Raw genomic sequence first — 18,240 nt, 5'->3', positions numbered from 1 at the left:
GCATGTGCAGAGCCAGTGCAGCTGGAGCAACGAGTGTGGGTGACGGTTGACGATGGCCTTGCTGGATCGAGGGTGGGTAGTGGGTGGCCACGGGGATCTGTCGGACGCTTCAGCGCCTAGCCCGCTTTCGGCTTACCGCCCGTAACTCGGCGCGTGGGGGAGTCACGCTCGTCGCGCCTCTGGCCGCGGGATCGCACATGGGTGCTTTCTCGGGTGAACTTCACATGCATATACCTTGCACAAGCTGTGCTCCAAGGGCGTCGCTGGACAGCAGAACAAGACCAGGCTAACGGGCAGAGATCGGGCCGGTTTGTTCGCCGTGATATTACGCGACATACGGGCTCCATCAACAGCGGTACACGTGGAGGCAGACCAGGCACTCGTCGAACAGACCTCTCTTGAAGGGGGGATATTTTGTCTCGACCGGTGAAAGTCAGCAAGCCGAACAGCCCTGCTGCGTTGTGTGATTGATCGCCAGACGGCGGCTGCCTTGACCCGGACTGTGCATAGCCGAGCTGCGGGCTGCAGCTTGTAGTAGCTAGCACGATCCACCTCTTGAGGCAACAGCGACGCTATCCGTAACGGGGACCATTACACAAAGACAGTGCGGTCGAGTTGACAACGTGTATCAAACATGTGCATTTGTGCGTTGCGCAGATCGTCTATCTCTGGGTAACCTGATCTCCCCTCGCTTGCGGGGAATTTGTGTACATGAACGTCCAAAAGTGTACCTACCGTAAGTATGCATCATCATCACTGGCCACGCTCCCGGCCTCGACCACGTTCTCGCTGGGCACCGCCTCCTTTAACATTCTCCTGCTGCGGATGCCGCAAACCCCCATCCTGCGGCTGGACTTTGGGGACTTGTTGTTGCTCATCACTGATGGTTTTCGCACTGCCACCCCCTCTTCCACCGGCCCGTCGCGCTCCACGTCCACGGCCGCCTTTGCCGCGACGACCTGTGGCAGCGGAGGCCTGCGCCTCTTCTTCCTGCACTCGTCGACTTTCACTGTCCCACCATGCTTGAAACTCCTGCTCTTGTTGAATGTCCTGCAGAGAGCGCTTGGCAACTGCTTCTTTGATAGCTGTTTTCTCCCCTTGCTGCTGGGCCAAAATGTCCGCCATGGACGTATGCGCATCGACTGAGCCTGTCGTAGATGACCGAGCAGGTGTATGTCGAATTGACTGTATCACCGGCTGAGCCAGCTTGCTTACCGAGACGCTGCCAAGACTTGGTGTATCAGGCTTCCTGTTGCTGGGAGAGGCGCCTGAAACGGTCTGTCTCATCGTCATTGCGGGTCTGGCGGGAACTTGTGTCTGCTGAGACTTGGGACTTTCAACCCTTCCACTGGCTTTGCGAACATTCTGCCAGGGCGAACTTGGCTTCTGTGTACTAGCTAAGACATCGTTCGACTTGGGCGCTTCCGCTTCCAGTTGCTTGGCTTGCTGCTGTTGCTTCTTGCGTTCCTTTTGGGACATTTTTTGGGGAGGTTTCGCAGGCAAGGTTTCAGCTTTGGCCAGTGACTGGGTCAGGCTAGAGACACGGCTCCTAGGTGTCTCACTCATAATGTCCCTCAGATTGATGCGGTTTGAGACGGGAGAAGGTGTCTGCCATGGTACTTTGGAGGATGTCGAGGCCAGCTTGCCGCCAGATGGTGGAGATGTGGCATCGAATACAGGCCGTCCTGCCGTTAGCGGACCGCCGTCATCAAGGCTCAAGCCCATTTCAGGCGACATTCCCATACTGCTGGCCAGTGAAGCTTGAGTGCGGCGTCTCGGTGGCTCTAGTCTAGGTGAGAGTGGTTGAGCAGGCAGAGACGGCGATCCAAGGGGCCCATCTTCGTCCATGTCAAATGGAAGGTCATCGCCACCATCTTTAGCAGGAATTGCAGGGCTGGGTTCTGGCGTGGTCTCACTGCTGTCGACACCACTATGTTTGCGTGCCAGCATCGGCGAGCTTCCATATCTCTCCACGCTGCCCACCTTGAACTTGTACATCGCCTCCTCACGCTGTTGTGCAGCTGCAAGAGACGACCGAAGACGCATTGCATCTATTCGGCGACGCTTGCCTTCCTCAAGCCGCTCGATGAGCTCTGGATAGCGGTCAAGGAGTTCGTTCTGAGCCCGATTGCTGCGGGCAAACGGTAGGTAAGCAAGCTGGTTTTGCTGCACGACCTCATCCAGCTCGCTCAGGAGCTCTGGTTCGAGATCCTCTAGGAGTCGTTGCTCAAGCATGGTCTCCAAATTGAGGCATATGTATTCGAGAGCTGCATTCTTAAATTCCGTCACCTGGCACTCCGAAACCGTGTTCAAGAGGTGACAAACATTCTTAACGTTGACATATTTGCCCAGGATGCTTTGACAAATTTCTGAAAGTCGATCAATCATGAGCTCATTCGCAACGGAGAGGACTTCGAGTAAGAGTTCCGCAAACTCATCGAAATCTTCCGTGACGACGTCGTCAAGAATCTCGGTGCCGGTATCAGCGTAGAGATGGCGTAATACAAGCTGGAAGACCTGTAAGTCGATGTGCTTCAGGTCGACACGCATGGCTTCCGCTTTCTGCTCGGCAAGACCACGCCTTGCAGACATCCAAAACCCGCCTGCACGTCCGTTGAATAGACCCTCGAAGAATGGACACCTTGCCGTCAACATGACACTGTGTGCTGGTAGCTCCGCATCATTTGCGAGTTCAATCATGACATCGGCGTCGCAGAAGAAGTCCGGGTCAATGATAGCATTCTCCATGTCGTGAGCCAGGCTTCGCACAGGATCAATCATGAGCCTTGCAGCCCGCTCGAGTTGACCTAGATCGAGCGCCGAAGCAATCTTCATAAGTTCCGTCCGAACTGCTCTATACCTGGACGCGGATGCGAGAGCCTTCGAGGTATAGTGCCAAACATCAATGACTTCATCCGTGTATAGGTACAGTACCAGATTGGCCAGGGTCAAGAAGTCCGCGCCGTGGAACATTAGCTGGATCTGGCCATCTTTTCCGTACTCGACCGATAGTACATCAGGAATGGAGAAATAGTAAGATTGTTGAATCCGTGCCAGAGCAGAGCGCATAACGCTGCTTCTGCCAGTGAGAACAAAAGCATGTACGGGAAAGCGCACATCCGTAGTGTTGGAGGTGATCCAGAGGTTATATTGTGATTCCGCCAGCGGCTCAAAGTCCAGGCAGATTCGTTGGATATCCGTCTCGGCATCACTAGCAGTGATAACGGCGGCTTTAAGATGTGCAGGATCAGGCCCCTTGGTCAAAGGTACCCAGAACCTAACAGGAGGATTAGCAAGAACCGAGTCATCTTGCAACTCCCCATAATTGTGGAAAGAAAGCAATGGAAACATGTTTGCCCACAGAGCCGGCGACTCAACAGCAAGCTGCTCCTTTGTAACGTCGCAATCCTTCCGAACGGCAGTGAACGCGCCGAACGCATTGCTGCGCACGGCGATTGCACGTGTCAAATTCGGCACGCGAACGAACTTGTAATCTTTCGGCTTCGGGCCAGATGTCTGCCTGGTCCTCACGGACTTGATGTTGGCGCGCTTTTCCTTTCGCCATACAGATCCTGACATGGTGCAAAGGATGACGGAGCCGTCCTGTCCAACCGCAACATCTGTAGCAGACATATGGCCTTTTCTCAACGACCAGATGCGATTAGATGGTGGCAAGGCATTGCGTGCCTTGGACGGGTTCGTTGTCGACGTACTAGATGGTACGGAGTCTGCTACTTTCGGAACATCGATAGTGAAGACCTCACCAAGCGTAGACATGGCCGCGAGAGCGTTGCCACCACCAGTGACTTTTGTGATATGATTGTGCTCGACTCTTGGAACTTGGCTATCCGAGCTGAAGAAATTCATGAAGCCTTCCAACCTGAAAGACACTCGAGTGTAACCATAGTGCGTGAACACGATCACATCATGGCTCTGCAGCAACACCGCAGTAGCGCGATCGATCGCACACACCGACTCAATCGGTGTGTTCAAGACAGAGGGTGCAACGCGTCGAGGGGTAACTTGATGGCTCAACGAGCGGGCATCGGCATCCATAAGCCCCAACTGACCTTCGTTCTTACCAAAGGTGAATAGTGCAGACGTGGTGTAGATTGCAGAATGAACAGCAGAGGCAGTAGCTCCGATGACAAGCTCTTTCTTAACGAAGCCGTAAAGTTGCCTCGGGACGAGCTGTATCGGTACCTCTTTCGCGGAAACTTCTGGTAATGCGTACCCAAGCTGGCCGTACCTGTTGCTGCCCCAAGTGAAGACTTCACCTTGTGCGCATATAGCAATGGTGTGATCTTGACCGAGAGCAATGGTCGCAACACGTTTCTTTGCCAGGCCACCGCCTTGGACACATTTGTAGGAGAATGAAGTCCTTTCGTCGCCAGTCCCCAGCCTACCACCGACCCCAAAACCGCAGATATGAAGATTGGAGATCGGGTCGTTGGTGAGAATCGCGCTGTGAAACTTGGACATGATCACGTCTTGGATTCCGATCGGCTTGTTCGCAATCAGAGATGGGACCTCGGCAACGGAGCTGGGTAATGCCTGGTGCTTTCCTGCCTCTTCAGGCAGGCTTTTCGAGGCTCGCTCGGCCAGGTGATCCTGGTACAGGCGTATTATCAGATGGTCAGGCCGCCTCAGCTGTATGCGTTCTGGGAAATGGCGGTCATCCTCGTCTCCTGTGCCCAGCGTAAGGTTCTTATTGCTCCCGAATGTAAAAACCTCATCACCCTGTAGATTGACAGCGTAGCGGTCAATTAGTTTCGACAAGCCACGCTCGTCCTCACCATCGTCGTTCAGGTCTACGCTATGAGAGCTCTCTTCGTCATCTCCAGCGCCAATTGCGTGGTGCGTAGCCTGTATGACGCGAGGAGCGATCGTCAGTTGGAACACTTCGAAAGGGCTGTTGCCTTCATGGTCTTTGATCTTCACAAGCCCGCCAGCATTGGTGTGAGCCGCAGTAGTTGTGTAATCCGTAGCATCTTGGATATCCCGCTGCATCAAAGCTTGCGCGGTGGCAATATTGCCCTGATACAACGCACGATGAAGCGGAGTCCAACCACTTTCTGAGTCCTGCGCGTATAAATCAATGAACGGTACTTGGAGCAGTGCCTTGACGAATTCGTGAGCTGAGTCGCCATGCTGAGATGCGGCGTGGTGCAACAAGGTGCGCCCAAAGCTGTCTTTCGTGTTCACATCCGCTCTTGTCAAGGCTGCGCCGCCCGCCCTTCCCCCGCGAGGCGTAGCCTGCGCACTGCCTGATGACTTCCTGAATTTTTGAGGTACACTTGGTGAAGTTCCGAGGGACGCAGGGCTCCCGATCTTCAGCGCAGGCGCTCCCGGCGGGCCACCGGAGGATCTCGTCGCGGTGGCGATATAGGTGGCATTGGCCAGGTATTGCCGAAGTGATTCAGCATCATCTTGTATAAGAGCTTCCCAAAGCCGGTAGTTCATGTGTGATAGAGAGCCAGATATGTCCCGTTTCGCCCGGCTCATGCGCCCGCTGTGACCTCAATGTGCCACGGCGTCTTTAAGGCTGCGCGGGGTGACGGAAATGACTGGTATGGAAGGAGCCAGCGATGTTACGCGACTATCATGACTGCTGACGGGGACTCGTATGTCGATAGCTGACGGCTACTGTTTGAAGTGAATGTGAGCTTGAGAGTTGACGCGACGGGTGTTGAGGGGCAGTAGGTCCAGTTGGGGGACGAGGCATTGTGCGGGATAGTTGCTGGCTCCCAGCCAATCATGGTGAGTCATCAGGGCCACGCCGTTAACCATACTACATTCCATGACGAAAACCTTTCCGACCTCTAAAGTGTGTTCGTGCGAGGAGCGGGGGTTGTCAGACTTGGATCATGATATATCCTTATGATGGAGGTTTGGCCATGCCGACCCAACGCGTCAACGCGTTCAGAGCTCTTGCGACGCGCTACCTAAAGAGCGGTGTATGGTTCCACCGTGCTAGACGATTGCCAATGAGGATCATCAAGGTATGTACCTCGATGCTATCTGGGACCGACATGAACCAACAGCGACCTTCGCCATCATTGCCGTGCCTTCTGCCATCGATCTGAGGACGGGACCATTATCGGCCGCGCAAAGCTGCCCGCCCGTCACGACCTGTCATGGGTTTTTGGCGCCTCCGGTATCACTGGCTCCTGCTTGCTCGGGGGAGCGCGCATGCTACTTCTCAACGGCGGGGCTGACGTCCGATTCGCCCATGGGGCTTGCGTTACGCCGTTGACAAAGCCAGCAGGAGGTGGTGGGGGACGACCTGCCCATGGAGCTGCAGTCGCTGCCTGATTTCCTGGCCTGCCCGCGACATTCGGGGCATTGGCTCCCGGGTTGCGGAGTGGCTGGCTGCTGTTATGAGTTGTGGCGGGTTGTAGCTTCGCTGCCGGGTCTCTCTCCCATCGAAACAGTGAACCGAATGGGAAATGTTGCACGACCGGAAATTTGGACAGTACCTCAGCATTGTACATCTTAACCATACCCTTGTTGATCTTTCCCCAACCGTCCTTGATTCCAGAAATGTCGAACAGCATGGGGCTATGCTCCCAGAATGGGCCTTTTTTAACCTCGAAAATGAAGGCAACGGCGGAGAAATACATGTTTTGGCCCTTTTCCTTATCGACCAGGTTGGCTTTCGACACCGAGCTTGGTTCGGGTGCCTCTGGTAGTGAGCCTTCTGTAGGTGTTTCATTCTCCTCGAAGATTGCCGGGCTGAGTTGAGCCGAGCCGAAGATATACGGGAGGAAGGAGTTGTCGTCCAGACCCCATACTCCGTGCGAACCAGCAGGCTCGAGCGTGTAGACCTTTATGAGCGTTCTAATGAGCCGCAGATATTCCTCAAATACACCAAGGACTATTGCCCTCTCCTCAACGCCGGGCGCTGATTTCTGGAAATAGTCAAGCTTCCAGAGACATCCGAGGAAAGCCAAGAAGCTCAATTCATGGCCCGTCCCATAGTCCAGTCTCTGGGGACTTCCAAAGCTGCCCAACAAGTACGCACCTATTTCCTCAATACCAGGGCTGAGATCAGGCGGAAGTGTCTCTGCTAGCAGACTCGTTATTCGATCTTCGACGAGTTTGTACCAGGTTCGGAAACTGACATTGCCGAACCGCCGGGGACCGGTATCTGGAGGCACGTCTTTGATGAGACTTTCCAACTTCTTGATCAGGGTACGGAGGCGTTGCACCGGGTCCGAGTATTCTAAGTTGGGTGAGTCAAGGGTCCATTGGTGCAGAGTAGTTGAGTTTCCCTCTGTGACTCTACGGGCAACGGTGGCATGGTTGAGTTGGAGTATGAAGGTCATGATATCTCGATATGCATAGGAGGTGAGGAATGACTGTAGATCCGGTCCATCGTGGATTCGCTTGGTTGGCTTCTGGAAGACATGGCTGGAGGGCTTTGGTACAACTTCCAGTGTTGAGAAGGGCATGGCGACTAAGCGTTCTCGCCCGCTCTGTTTCAGGTTGTAGACACACTACTGAGTAGCTTTGCGTGCTGAACGGACGTATCTACAAACATTTCTCGAATGGCATGGGTGTAGACGTCCCCGGACAATGTGAAGAGGGCGAAACAAAGATGACGGCATGCGCCAAGACCATTGAATCCGGCGGAGCCTGCTGGAGACCGTACAATTCAATATCCAGCACCGAAGTCGCCCCTCCACGCGTTGAGCACTACGTGAATACACGAGACACGAGTCTTGCATTGCCAGGACTAGGTTCCGGGCTTCCACTCGAGGACCGAAAGATGAGATTGCAAGCCGTCAGAGGGGAATGAGCGGATCCTTCTGCGTATCATTAAATGCTGGCTGCTAGGCCGAGGGTACGTGTCTATATTGCTTTCCAAAGCCATTCGAACATCTGCCACCTCCTTTATTCCATGATCCTGAAGACAGGATACTCGTCACCCACGTCCATGGGGATGATGTTGAAAGTGACAAAGGAGTCGATGTTCTCGGGTTCAAGAGCAATGAACGCCAATGCCGCATTCTTCTGCCTTGTGCTGAGCAGGTAGCTACCGGCAGGAAGAACAACCTCTCTGTACATGGGCTCTGTTGTAACCGTGTTTAGCACAGTCCCTTCGTAGATACTGTCGTCGAGCTCGGAAGAAGTAATGTTGAGCGCCTCCACAACACCACGGTATTCGTAGTCAAGAGTCTCTACTTCGAGTCCATAGTTTTCTAGCTTCGCAACAACATCAGACCACGTCTTGGGGATGAGGTATGCTTCCGGTCGTGGCCGTGTCAAGTTTGCCACGGAGGGCGTGGATACCCAGTAGTCAATGTCAACTTGTTCGATTTCACCCGTGTTTCGGTTCACCATCGTAAACGTGCGGTTCTTGGGGGTAAAGTAATCGGTGACGACAATGTCATCGTCGCTGCTGATGAATGATTCTCTCGCATCCTCGATGGTGGACAACACATTGTCGAAATTATCGCGGGCAGTCTCAAGAATAGTTTCGAGTTTGAGGAGAGCTGTAGCTACGCGTCGTTGAAAGTGCTGGTCAGCGAGGCGAATTCCGCGCATCTCACACAAGAAAGACACGGTCTGCGTCAGTCCATACGCATTGCGACCGGTCCTGGCTTCGGTCACAGCCTCCTCAAACTCGATCCGAGAGCCAGGTGTAGAGTTGGAAGAGCCGGTCACGTATGGCTCCCACCGAAGACCATGGGATTCAAGCCGGTCGCCCATGGCTGGGATGAAGAGATCTAACAGCAAATCACGGATCTCTTGACGAATGTTGGGATTGATCCCGCCAGAAATCAAAGCATCTGAACCGTGCTGGTAATCGCCACCGTAGACCGCTGGAGCTCTGAACTCGTGCATATCAACTAGAGATGCATCAGTCAGGTCGAGTCAACAACTTTAAGGGGAAAGCTTGGAATACGACAGTGACTGTGCTAAGAGAGCCTTACCAGAAATGTGAGGGCTATAGTCCATGAAGACCTTCTTGATGTCTCGAGACTGCTGTCTGGCCAGCTTAAGATGCTCTCGATTGCCGTCAAAGTTAGATGCCAGCTGACGTTGGAAGTAAGCCACACCATCGACATTGTATCGTGGCAAGATCTTGATATCCATCTTCTCCAGGATTGAGGCTGCCCAGGTCTGGTTGGCATCCATCTTCCCTAGAAGAGCCATAACCGACTGATCGCCAGCGGGTTCGTCTCCGTGGATTGCGGCTTGGATGTATACCTTGAGCTTCGTGCTGTTGACGCTCTGGTCAGACAAGTAGAGATAGTTGATGGCACGACCTTCCTCTGAGGTGAACTCAGCTGCAAGGTAAGTTAACCATTCGTTTCTGCTGGCGAGTGTCCGGTAGAAGTAATCTATATATGATCAGCTAGAGGCCATTGTTGGCTGAATCAATCCCACCCATCTCAACGTCATCGGTTGGGCCATCCGTGCCATCGGACCACCCAGGAGACGTTGTCTCTGGCCTTATAAACGCAGGCGAGAGGAGCTCGATGCCTTCCACATCTGGGAAAGCCTGTGCCACGATATCACTGTCTTTGATCATGCCACGCTGGTTCTCACCATACTGCAACTGGGCTCTTATCGTGGCTGCTGTTAGCGTTAGCACGACAGGACTGCTTGAGAAGCGCATGGTCAACAAAGGTAAGGTCTGACAGAGACCCGGAGGAGACGGCTAGAGAGTCGCAATCAGTTTGACAGAATCCGGGAGCTTTATATCCCGCCCTCGTTGGAGAACCTCGCTACAGACTCGGGGGATTTCGCCGTTTCGTCAGCAGACTGCCCACTGACCCTAGTCGTTGAGCGCGGTATGGTTACAGGATCAGCGGCTATCACCATCTTGTTCAACGTTGTCTTATCAATGCCATGCCACTTGATCGCTTCTAGTGCGTCTTGGGAGGATACATGCATTCCGCCGTTCGCTCTTGGCCGGCTCAGGAAGGAAGGTGAACAGTAAAGATGTGGAGAGAATGGTGGGAGGAGCGGTCGCTGTTCAAGAGCAGATGCCGACTGCTCTTGGCGAAGTATTGGCGCGCGGGCAACTCCAATGGCGCCGTTTGGGGGTTAGAGCGGGATGCGGGGATTTCGGCCGGTCAGGGTTCCCCGGCGGGCGAGCGCTAACCACAACCCCAACCCTAACAACCTCCCAGCTCGGCAACGGACAACAACAACAACAACTTGCACTTGTTTGCCACGCGATAATCACCGCTGCTGGCACGCGTTTACAGCGTCGACGTCGAAGCATCAATCAAACTATGAAGCAGCGACAGCTAGAACGATGCCGAAGTCTGCTGCCCCAAATCCTATAACAGCGCGACAGAGTAGTCGTCTGAAGAACGCGCAGATCAACACCGAGTCGCGTCTCCCAGTCGATGAAGAGGGTCAGGACTATGAAAACGCCGCGACAGATGCCGTAGATGCGCAACTTATTGCTGGGATGAACGAGGCCGCCAACAAATCTCCGGCTGCGAAGGAACGCGAGAGACCGCCAAAGCCTCCACGTACCGGAAAGCGTGGACGTCAAGAGGCAAACGAGGAAGCCACCAGGGAGCAACATGGACGACCCTCCAAAAGATCTAGGAATAGTGAGAGTACGCGCATACTTAGATCTTCGGGTGCCAGTACCGAAACGGTCCAGCCATCTGGCCGTGGTCTGACACGCAGGTCGACTGCGGCTCCCCGACACAGTGTCAACAAGAATGCCACGTTTGATATCCCTGACGATCTTGACGCGGTGCCAGAGGGATCTAATCTAGAGGTCGTCATTCCTCCACTTCTGGGCAAGAAGAAGATGCTCAACAAGGCTGCACGGAACAACCCGTCTCCCCTCAAGGGCCAGGCTGTTGTGGATGTGGAAGAAAATCCAAACGTCGATCTCGCCGACACAACCGCTTCGCGGCCATCCAACAAGAAGAAAACGAAGTCCAATGTCCGGAAGCAAGGCAAGAAAAATGGAGCTGCCAACAAGGGGGCAACAGCTCCAGATGCTGAGACTGAGGAGAACCCACCTAGGCGGCCTCAGCAGCAAGAAGAAGAAGAAGAAGAAGAATACGACGACGACGACGAACAAGCAGGAGAGGCCGAGGTAGATCTTAGAGAGGAAGACTTGCGCCAAGAACTGTTCAAGGACATCGAGCCCTTCGTAGAGCTACATTCATGTGAAGAGCCGTGGGCGACACTCTTGATCACTGGTCATCGTATCAGTGAGGCGGCCGAGAAGTCGGCCAAGAAAGCTGCCGGCGGCAGACCCTTGCAACATGCGCCGGAGTCTGCTTTGGGTGGTGATGCTTTTAAGGAGGTCCGCAACGCGAACACGTCATACGAGGGCGCTGAAGAGCATGGCGGGTACGAAGCAGCAGCTGCGGCGTGGCGAAACGCAATGCGAAAGGTCAATGAAGTCGCACCGGATGAAAATGCACATGAGAATGCCAAACGCGGCAAAGACCTCTATCAGTGGATCATCCCCGAAATGGTGCGCACGCTAAGGGCGGCGCTGAACAGTATGAAACCAACCTCTGATGCGACTGAGGATGAAGTGGTGCCGCTTGTGCAGATGCTCAAGGATTTGGGGAGAACGCTGGACAAAGCCCTAAAGTGGGAGCCCCGTCCTTCAACCCTTCCTCCAGGCATCCGTCGTCCGACTCGCAATAAGATCGCTGCGAGCGTGAAGCAAATCCAGGGGAGATACGAGCAATACCTTGAGAAGCTAATGGCCGAGAAAGACAAAGTACGCTTTGAGGAGCGAGAAGCAAGGCGAGTGGCTGCGGCAGAAACAAATCGCAGACGTGCGAGAGAGGAACTTGCTTGGAGAGAGCGTGCCGTTCGCGAGCACAACAGAAGGCTGCATCGAGAGCTCCACGCCAAAATGCAGCGCGAGGAAGAGGAGAGGCGACAGCGACGACAACCTAGACAACCTAGACAACCTCCTCCGCCTCCGATTCATGACATCGACGATTTTCCCGATGGATCTGCCGCGCCTGCCGCGCCTGCAGCGCCTGCAGCGCCCGCCACTCGTCCGGGAATCCACCGAGAGCCAACTATGGATCTTGATGGGCCCTTTCAGGATGAGTGGACTGCAGAAGAGAACGAGATCCTCGTGGGCGCACTTCAGCGTCTTACCGGGAAGGATCGCTTTTTACTGATTCACCAGTACTACGGCGACCAGTTTGGGAGGCGCGATGTGGACAACTTGATGCGTCAAGCGGCCTTCCTCAAGCACCGCATGATGGGTTTTGTTGAAGGGCTGCCCGGTGAGGAGCGCACGTTCTGGCAGTGGTTGATTACTGTACCAGGTTGATTGACCATGTTTACGCTGAGTGTCTGCGTACTTCAGTGCCTTGTGACGATGCTGTATATCCTAGGCAGTCCTCTCTAGGTACAGTCTCCGCCTCACTTTGGGCATCTCATCAGGCGGCACGAACCGTCCCTTTGCCGGAAACAAATCAAGCCCGAACACGGTGCCTAGCTATTCCTTGGCGAGAAAGTGGGCCCCAGCGGAAAGCCTGAAGTCGCGTCCCGCGATTCAACTTCTTTTGAGATTGAGTCAGGGGACTGCTTCATCGCACGTGCAACATTTACTGCTTCTTCTTGCCGTGATTTTGGTCGTTTTTGCATTTGATTCTTCTAGACCTAATAACTATCCTAATACAACCACCAACCTAGACATGGCCGACAAACTCAAGGATGAGAACGCGACCCCAAAGGCTGGCACCGCCGCGGCTCGGCGGCCGTTGAGCGCACCCAAGTCGACTACCACCACATCGCGGACCACTCCGTCCACTACCTCTTCTCGGCCCGCGCCACCTCCTACATCCAGGTCAACGACTACCTCGTCGTCCCTCAGTAAACCGCCGGTCCGTTCCACCGTAACGAGCACTGCCCGCAGGCCGCCCACCACCACCACTACCACCCCATCTGCCGCAACTGCCCACAAGTCCCGCACTTCCCTTAGTTCGGTGGCCGAGGACAAGGCGGATGACAAGAAAGATGGAATCTCCGCGAGGCCCAAGCGTATGTCAATCGCCCCGAGCACCGGCAGCGATCGCCCCACTACATCGACCACGAGAAGCGCGGTTAGCACTCCTGCAAGCAAAACCGCCGCCCGACCTACCACAACCACTCGTCCATCCGTCACGAGCCCTTCCAGCATAAGAAAGACCCCAGCAACTCCTGCGAGCCGTACAGGCCGCCCTGGTACGGCTGGCAGTGCCACGTCCGCCAGCCGTACCGTCCCAGGCACCGGGGCTAAACGTCTGAGCACCATTCCCGCCTCGCCCGCGGTCAAGGATAGCGCGGATGAGAACAAAGAAAATGTCGATTCTGGAGCCTCCAAAGCACCTGTTCGTCCTTCACTTGGCCATAGGAAATCGACCAGGTCCGTCATGATGGAGCAGCGCATCCGCGAGTATGAACTAGTCACGAGTATGCTGCAGGCAGCTATGGTGGACGATGGCAGCACGGAAACAGACCAGGACATGCTCGAGAAAGAGATGGAGGCACGCACGTCGAAACTGAGGGCTGACCTGGCCAAAGTCCGGCAATTCGAGAAGGACCATGGCCGGGCGCCTACCGAGGACGAACTCGCCGAGGCGGATTCCATTGCGGAGGAGGACAAAGAAATACTCGGCTTGGCTAAGCCTGGTGCGGAAGACAAATCAGAAGAATTGCAGAAAGAGCTCGATGCCGGCAAAGAGCGTGAGGAATTGCTCAAAACTCAGATCAGCGATCTAGAAGCTAAGCTTGAGGCCGCTGTGCTACAGGCTGAGAAAGCTGATGAGGGTAAAGTTACCGAAGCTGCTGCCACAAACGCAAGCAAGCTCGAAACCGACCTCAGTGAGAGCAAGACCCTTGTTGAATCGCTGCAAGCTCAAGTCAATAACCTCACCGTCAAGCTTGACACAGCTACAAGCCAAGCGAGCGGGCATGAAGATGAATTGAGTGATGCTCGTCTCCGCGTAGACTCTTTACAAGGACAAGTTGAGGAGCTTACGGCTAAACTTGAGGCCACCACTGGAGATGGTGAAGTGTCGAAGAAAGACCTGGAGGACTCTCGTGTGCAGGTGCTGGAGCTGACCGGCAACGTCGAAAACCTGAAGTCACAGCTCGACACCTTCAAAGGGGCAGCCAGGGGCGACGAAAGTGATATTGCAGAATACAAGCTGCAGATCGAGTCTCTACAGGGGCAGGTGGAAGACCTGACGTCGAAAATGGAGGCAATGACCACCGAGGGAGCTGATGACAAGAAAGCCCTTGAAGAAAGCAAGTCCATGACGGAGACTATAAATGCAGAGCTTGCGGACCTCAAATCGAAGTTCCAAGCTGGATCAGAGGACAAAGACCAGCAGCTTGTCCAGAGCCGCGAAGCCGCAGACTCACTGAACAAGCAGATTTCCGACCTGAATGAGAAGCTTGAGGCTGCTGGGAAGGCTCACGAAACGGAACTGGCGAGCAGTCGTGCTGAGGTCCAGGCCCTCAGTGCCCAAATCGAGGAGCTGAAAGCCCAGTCGGTTGATGCCAGCAAAGCACGAGAAGAGCTCGCTGTCTCACAGCAAGCGCTGGAGTCTGCCCGTATGGATCACCATGCTGCGCGGGCGAAAAGCTTGTCTGAGTCTGCGACCCTCACCGCGCAGATCGAGGAGCTCAAGGCTGAGCTTGCTAGCTCCAGCAAAGTAGAGGAGGAGACTACTAGTGCGCGGCGGGCATTGGACGATGCTCGTGCGAATCACGAAATCGCACTATCGAAAAGCGCTGCCGAGGTCGCCGACCTCAAAGCTCAGCTCGAAGTGCTGCAGGCTCAGTCAGCCGAATCCGATAAGGCAAGTGAGTTGGCTGCCAGCGCTCAGCAAGCACTTGAAGAAGCCCGCAGCAATCACGAGATGGCGCTTTCAAAGAGCCTGTCTGAGATTGAGACGCTCCGGGCAGAGCTCGATGAGTGGAAGTCAAGAGCCGAGACATCAAGCAAGGTCGGCCAGGAGGATGCAAGGAAGGCGGAAAAGGCTTTGGAAGACATTCGCCAACAGTCGGAAATGGAGCTGGCTCAACTTCAGGCTCAGATTGAGACCCTCACGAAGCAACTCGATGATATGAGCACGAAGCTGGGTGACGCTAATGTTGCGTCGCAAGAACAAAAGGCAGAGGCCTTACGGGCCCTAGAGGCGGCCCAGGGAGAGCAAGAAAATGCGCTTGCGGCAAGCCGCGGAGAGGTCGAAGCTCTGCAGACGGAGTTGCAGGAGCTGCGCTCAAAGACAAGCGATCTCTCAAAGGGCCACGAAGACGCTGAGAAGAAAGCTCAAGAGGCACGAGAGGCTGCTGTCTCGGGGTATGAAAGCAAAATCGAAGCTCTGTCGATCGATCATAAGCAGGCAATGGAGAAGGCTGCTGCTGAACACGCACAGAAACTCGAAGAGACGGTTGCCTCCCATCAGCAGGAGCTGAAGGCCGCACATGCAGATCTTACCAAGCACGAGGAGCTTAACGCGGCACACGAAAACGAGCTCAACTCTCTTCGCGCAGAACATTCCAACAGGCTTCAGGAACTGAGCGCCGACCATGAAAAGGCGATCGGGTCGGCTCAACTCAATGAGGCAACATTGAAAGAGCAACTCCTAGGTCACGAGTCCAAGCTGACGGAGCTAGCATCCATGCACGCAAAGGAGATCGAGGACCTAGCCGAGAAGCACAACAGTGAATTGGACAGCATTCGAGGCAGCTCTGCAACATCATTGGCGGAGCTCGAAAAGATCAAAGCAGAGCTTGCTGAAGCACAGAGCTCGCATGCGTCCGAGCTGGACAGCATTTCCAAGACGCATGAGTCGAAGGTTGCGGATCTTGCGACGGAACATCAAACGACGGTTGAGGCCCTGCAGCAAGCTCATTCCACAGAGGTCGAAGCCATTCGAAATGCTGGAAAGGATTCTGAGGTTGAGATTGAGAAGCTCAAAGCGGAGCTTGCTGATGCACAGACTGCTCATGCTACCAAGCTGGCTGATGCCATGAAGGCACATGAGTCAAAGCTTGCAGATCTTTCGACTGAAAATGAGGCAGCCATTGATGCGCTCAAGCAGGCTCATGCCACAGAGCTGGAGGGCATCCGCAACGCCGGGTCGGATTCCACGGCTGAGATCGAGGAACTCAAGGCCAGGCTACTAGCCTCAGAGAAAGACCACTCAAGTCTACTAGACGAGATCACTAAAAAGCACACTCAAGATATCGAAAAGCTGCAAGCCGATCTAGCCGCGGCACAGGGCGACCACTCGGCCTTGCTTGAAGAAGTAGCCAAGACTCACGAGAAGAAGCTGACTGACCTTGTGTCTGAGCATGAAGCTGCCGTTTCCACGCTCAAGCAGTCACATGCCTCTGAAGTCGAGACAGCCCGAGAAGAGGGCGCGTCAATGGCGGCCGCCTCGGCTACTGAGCTCGCAGCCCTCAAGAGCGAAATCGAGGCCAAAGCTGCCGAAATCACCGCTCTGACTACTCAGCGTGAAGAGTTGCAGAAGTCTAACATGGCTGAATTGACTAATATCCAGAACAAGCTTTCCGCCCTTGAGGAGGAGCATAATAGAGCTCTTACGGGCACCCAAGACAGTCACCAGACTGCCCTGGCCGAACTCGAGTCCCGTCTCACCAGCTCGCATACCTCTGCTCTGTCCGAACTAGAGCAAGCACACGCCGCTCGTGTGGCCAAGCTTGAAGCCGATGCCAACAGTGCCATGAAGACCCTCGACGAAGTCGAAGCCCGACATGCTGCAGCTCTCGAGGCAGCTCGGACCGAAGCCTCTCCAGAATCCACCGAACAGATTCGCGCGCTCGAGCAGCAGACAAAGTCAGCCGCCGCGGATATCGAAGTAGCCCAGTTCCAAGTGCAAAGCCTCAAAGGAATCTTGCAGTCAGTGGAGGGCGAAGCCAAGGAAGCCGAAGCGGAACACGAAAAGGAGGTGCAGGGTCTTGAGGAGGAGCGCGACCGCGCGATCCTAAAGATCAGCGAGATGAGTGCCCGCATGGCGGATATGGAGCGCGGTTATGCCGACCGGCTGAGTGAAGTGCGTGTCAAGGAGACACAGGAGTGGGAGGGAAGGCTGAAGGACGCCGAGGGCCGGCTGCACGCAATGGAGGGTGAGAAGATCACGCTCGTGGCGGAGCTCGAGGAGAAGGTGCGTGTCCTAGAGCGCGAGCTAGAGGCCGCCAGAGAGGCGGCGAGGGCGGTGGAGCCCGACACCCCGACTGCAGTACAGTCCGGGGACAAGGACAAGGACAAGCCGAGAAAGAGTGGTGGCCTGTCAGCCAGTCGCTGGGCGAGTGCGGAGCCGGAAACGCCCACGAGTGATACCGCTTCCGGGCATGGAGAGGATGCCGCGAGCCCGATGTCGTTGGCTGCTGAGGCGGCGAAGAAAAAGAGTCGTGGTGCGGACGACGAGCAGCAAAGTCAGAAGGAAGGGGGTGGTGGTGGTGTCGGCCCCAACGGCAAGAAAAGTAATGTGAGTGGGCAGCTTAAGGGCATCGAAGAGCAGATCAAGCAGCTCAACGAGATCAGCGCCGAGGACCTGGCGGACCATGAGCGCATGGCCGGCATGTTGAGTAAGGTGGCTGGTGGCGCCGAGAGGGGATATGAAGGGGATGCGGATCGTGTGGGTGAGGTGGGTGGTGGTGGTGAGGCTTGAATGTGTTGCAAGTGAGTGAGCGAGTGCCTGCAACCACGATCCTTGGTGGGTGATTGGGCAAAAATATTTCCTTCTTTGGATGATCGGAGATGAAGATGCAGGGAATGAAGGTTTCTTTCTGGTGGTGGTGTTGTTGTTGTTGTCGATCTCGTTTGTGGTCGACTATGGGAAGTGGTTTCGTGTTGGATTGCCCGTCACCTCCCCTTTCTGCTTTTGTGTCTCTGCTTCGCACTGTCGTTTTCAGATACCCCCCTTTCGTCAGCGATCGCATCGTTTTTATCAATAACAACAACAATAACGTGTCATTCTTAAGCGGCCAGTTGGGCAGCGGCCAGCAGCCAGCGGCACAGCGGGCTTGTGCTTCTGTGTATATTGGTATATATGTATATATCATCGTATGAATATTCATACATAAACACACACATATATACCCATTGAGGCGGTGTAGCCATGAGCTGCTGTTGCTGTTGCTGTTACTGTTTCTGCTTCTGTCCTGTTTCTCACTACTTGCGCGCGTGGCCTGGGTGTGGTCACTGGTGGCATGCGAAGCGCTTTCTGCTTGTCCCAAATCTTTTCCCAATCTGCGTCT

General features: G+C 54.8%; 5 protein-coding genes across 5 annotated transcripts; 2 read left to right on the top strand and 3 right to left on the bottom strand.

Annotated features, from left to right (window-relative positions):
- Window positions 1–753: 753 nt before the first annotated feature.
- HMPREF1541_05414 (uncharacterized protein) lies at window positions 754–5,463 on the bottom strand (the record flags this gene model as incomplete). Its single annotated transcript, XM_008719754.1, has 1 exon — window positions 754–5,463. The coding sequence occupies one exon, from the start codon at window positions 5,461–5,463 to the stop codon at window positions 754–756; it is 4,710 nt and encodes a 1,569-aa protein (XP_008717976.1).
- Window positions 5,464–6,125: 662 nt separating this feature from the next.
- On the bottom strand, window positions 6,126–7,454 carry HMPREF1541_05413 (uncharacterized protein; the record flags this gene model as incomplete). The annotated part of the gene is made up of 1 exon (XM_008719753.1): window positions 6,126–7,454. One exon carries the CDS (start codon window positions 7,452–7,454, stop codon window positions 6,126–6,128), a length of 1,329 nt encoding a protein of 442 aa, XP_008717975.1.
- A 442-nt stretch (window positions 7,455–7,896) lies between these two features.
- HMPREF1541_05412 (uncharacterized protein) lies at window positions 7,897–9,628 on the bottom strand (the record flags this gene model as incomplete). The annotated part of the gene is made up of 3 exons (XM_008719752.1): window positions 7,897–8,855; window positions 8,940–9,350; window positions 9,397–9,628. The coding sequence occupies 3 exons, from the start codon at window positions 9,626–9,628 to the stop codon at window positions 7,897–7,899; spliced, it is 1,602 nt and encodes a 533-aa protein (XP_008717974.1).
- Window positions 9,629–10,432: 804 nt separating this feature from the next.
- Window positions 10,433–12,292, top strand: HMPREF1541_05411 (uncharacterized protein; the record flags this gene model as incomplete). Its single annotated transcript, XM_008719751.1, has 1 exon — window positions 10,433–12,292. The coding sequence occupies one exon, from the start codon at window positions 10,433–10,435 to the stop codon at window positions 12,290–12,292; it is 1,860 nt and encodes a 619-aa protein (XP_008717973.1).
- A 367-nt stretch (window positions 12,293–12,659) lies between these two features.
- Window positions 12,660–17,651, top strand: HMPREF1541_05410 (uncharacterized protein; the record flags this gene model as incomplete). The annotated part of the gene is made up of 1 exon (XM_008719750.1): window positions 12,660–17,651. One exon carries the CDS (start codon window positions 12,660–12,662, stop codon window positions 17,649–17,651), a length of 4,992 nt encoding a protein of 1,663 aa, XP_008717972.1.
- Window positions 17,652–18,240: the final 589 nt, after the last annotated feature.

Source organism: Cyphellophora europaea (assembly GCF_000365145.1).
Source record: "Cyphellophora europaea CBS 101466 unplaced genomic scaffold supercont1.5, whole genome shotgun sequence".
NCBI lineage: Eukaryota > Fungi > Ascomycota > Eurotiomycetes > Chaetothyriales > Cyphellophoraceae > Cyphellophora > Cyphellophora europaea.
The sequence above is the reverse complement of the archived record's forward strand: the minus strand, read 5'-3'. Positions and strand labels throughout refer to the sequence as shown.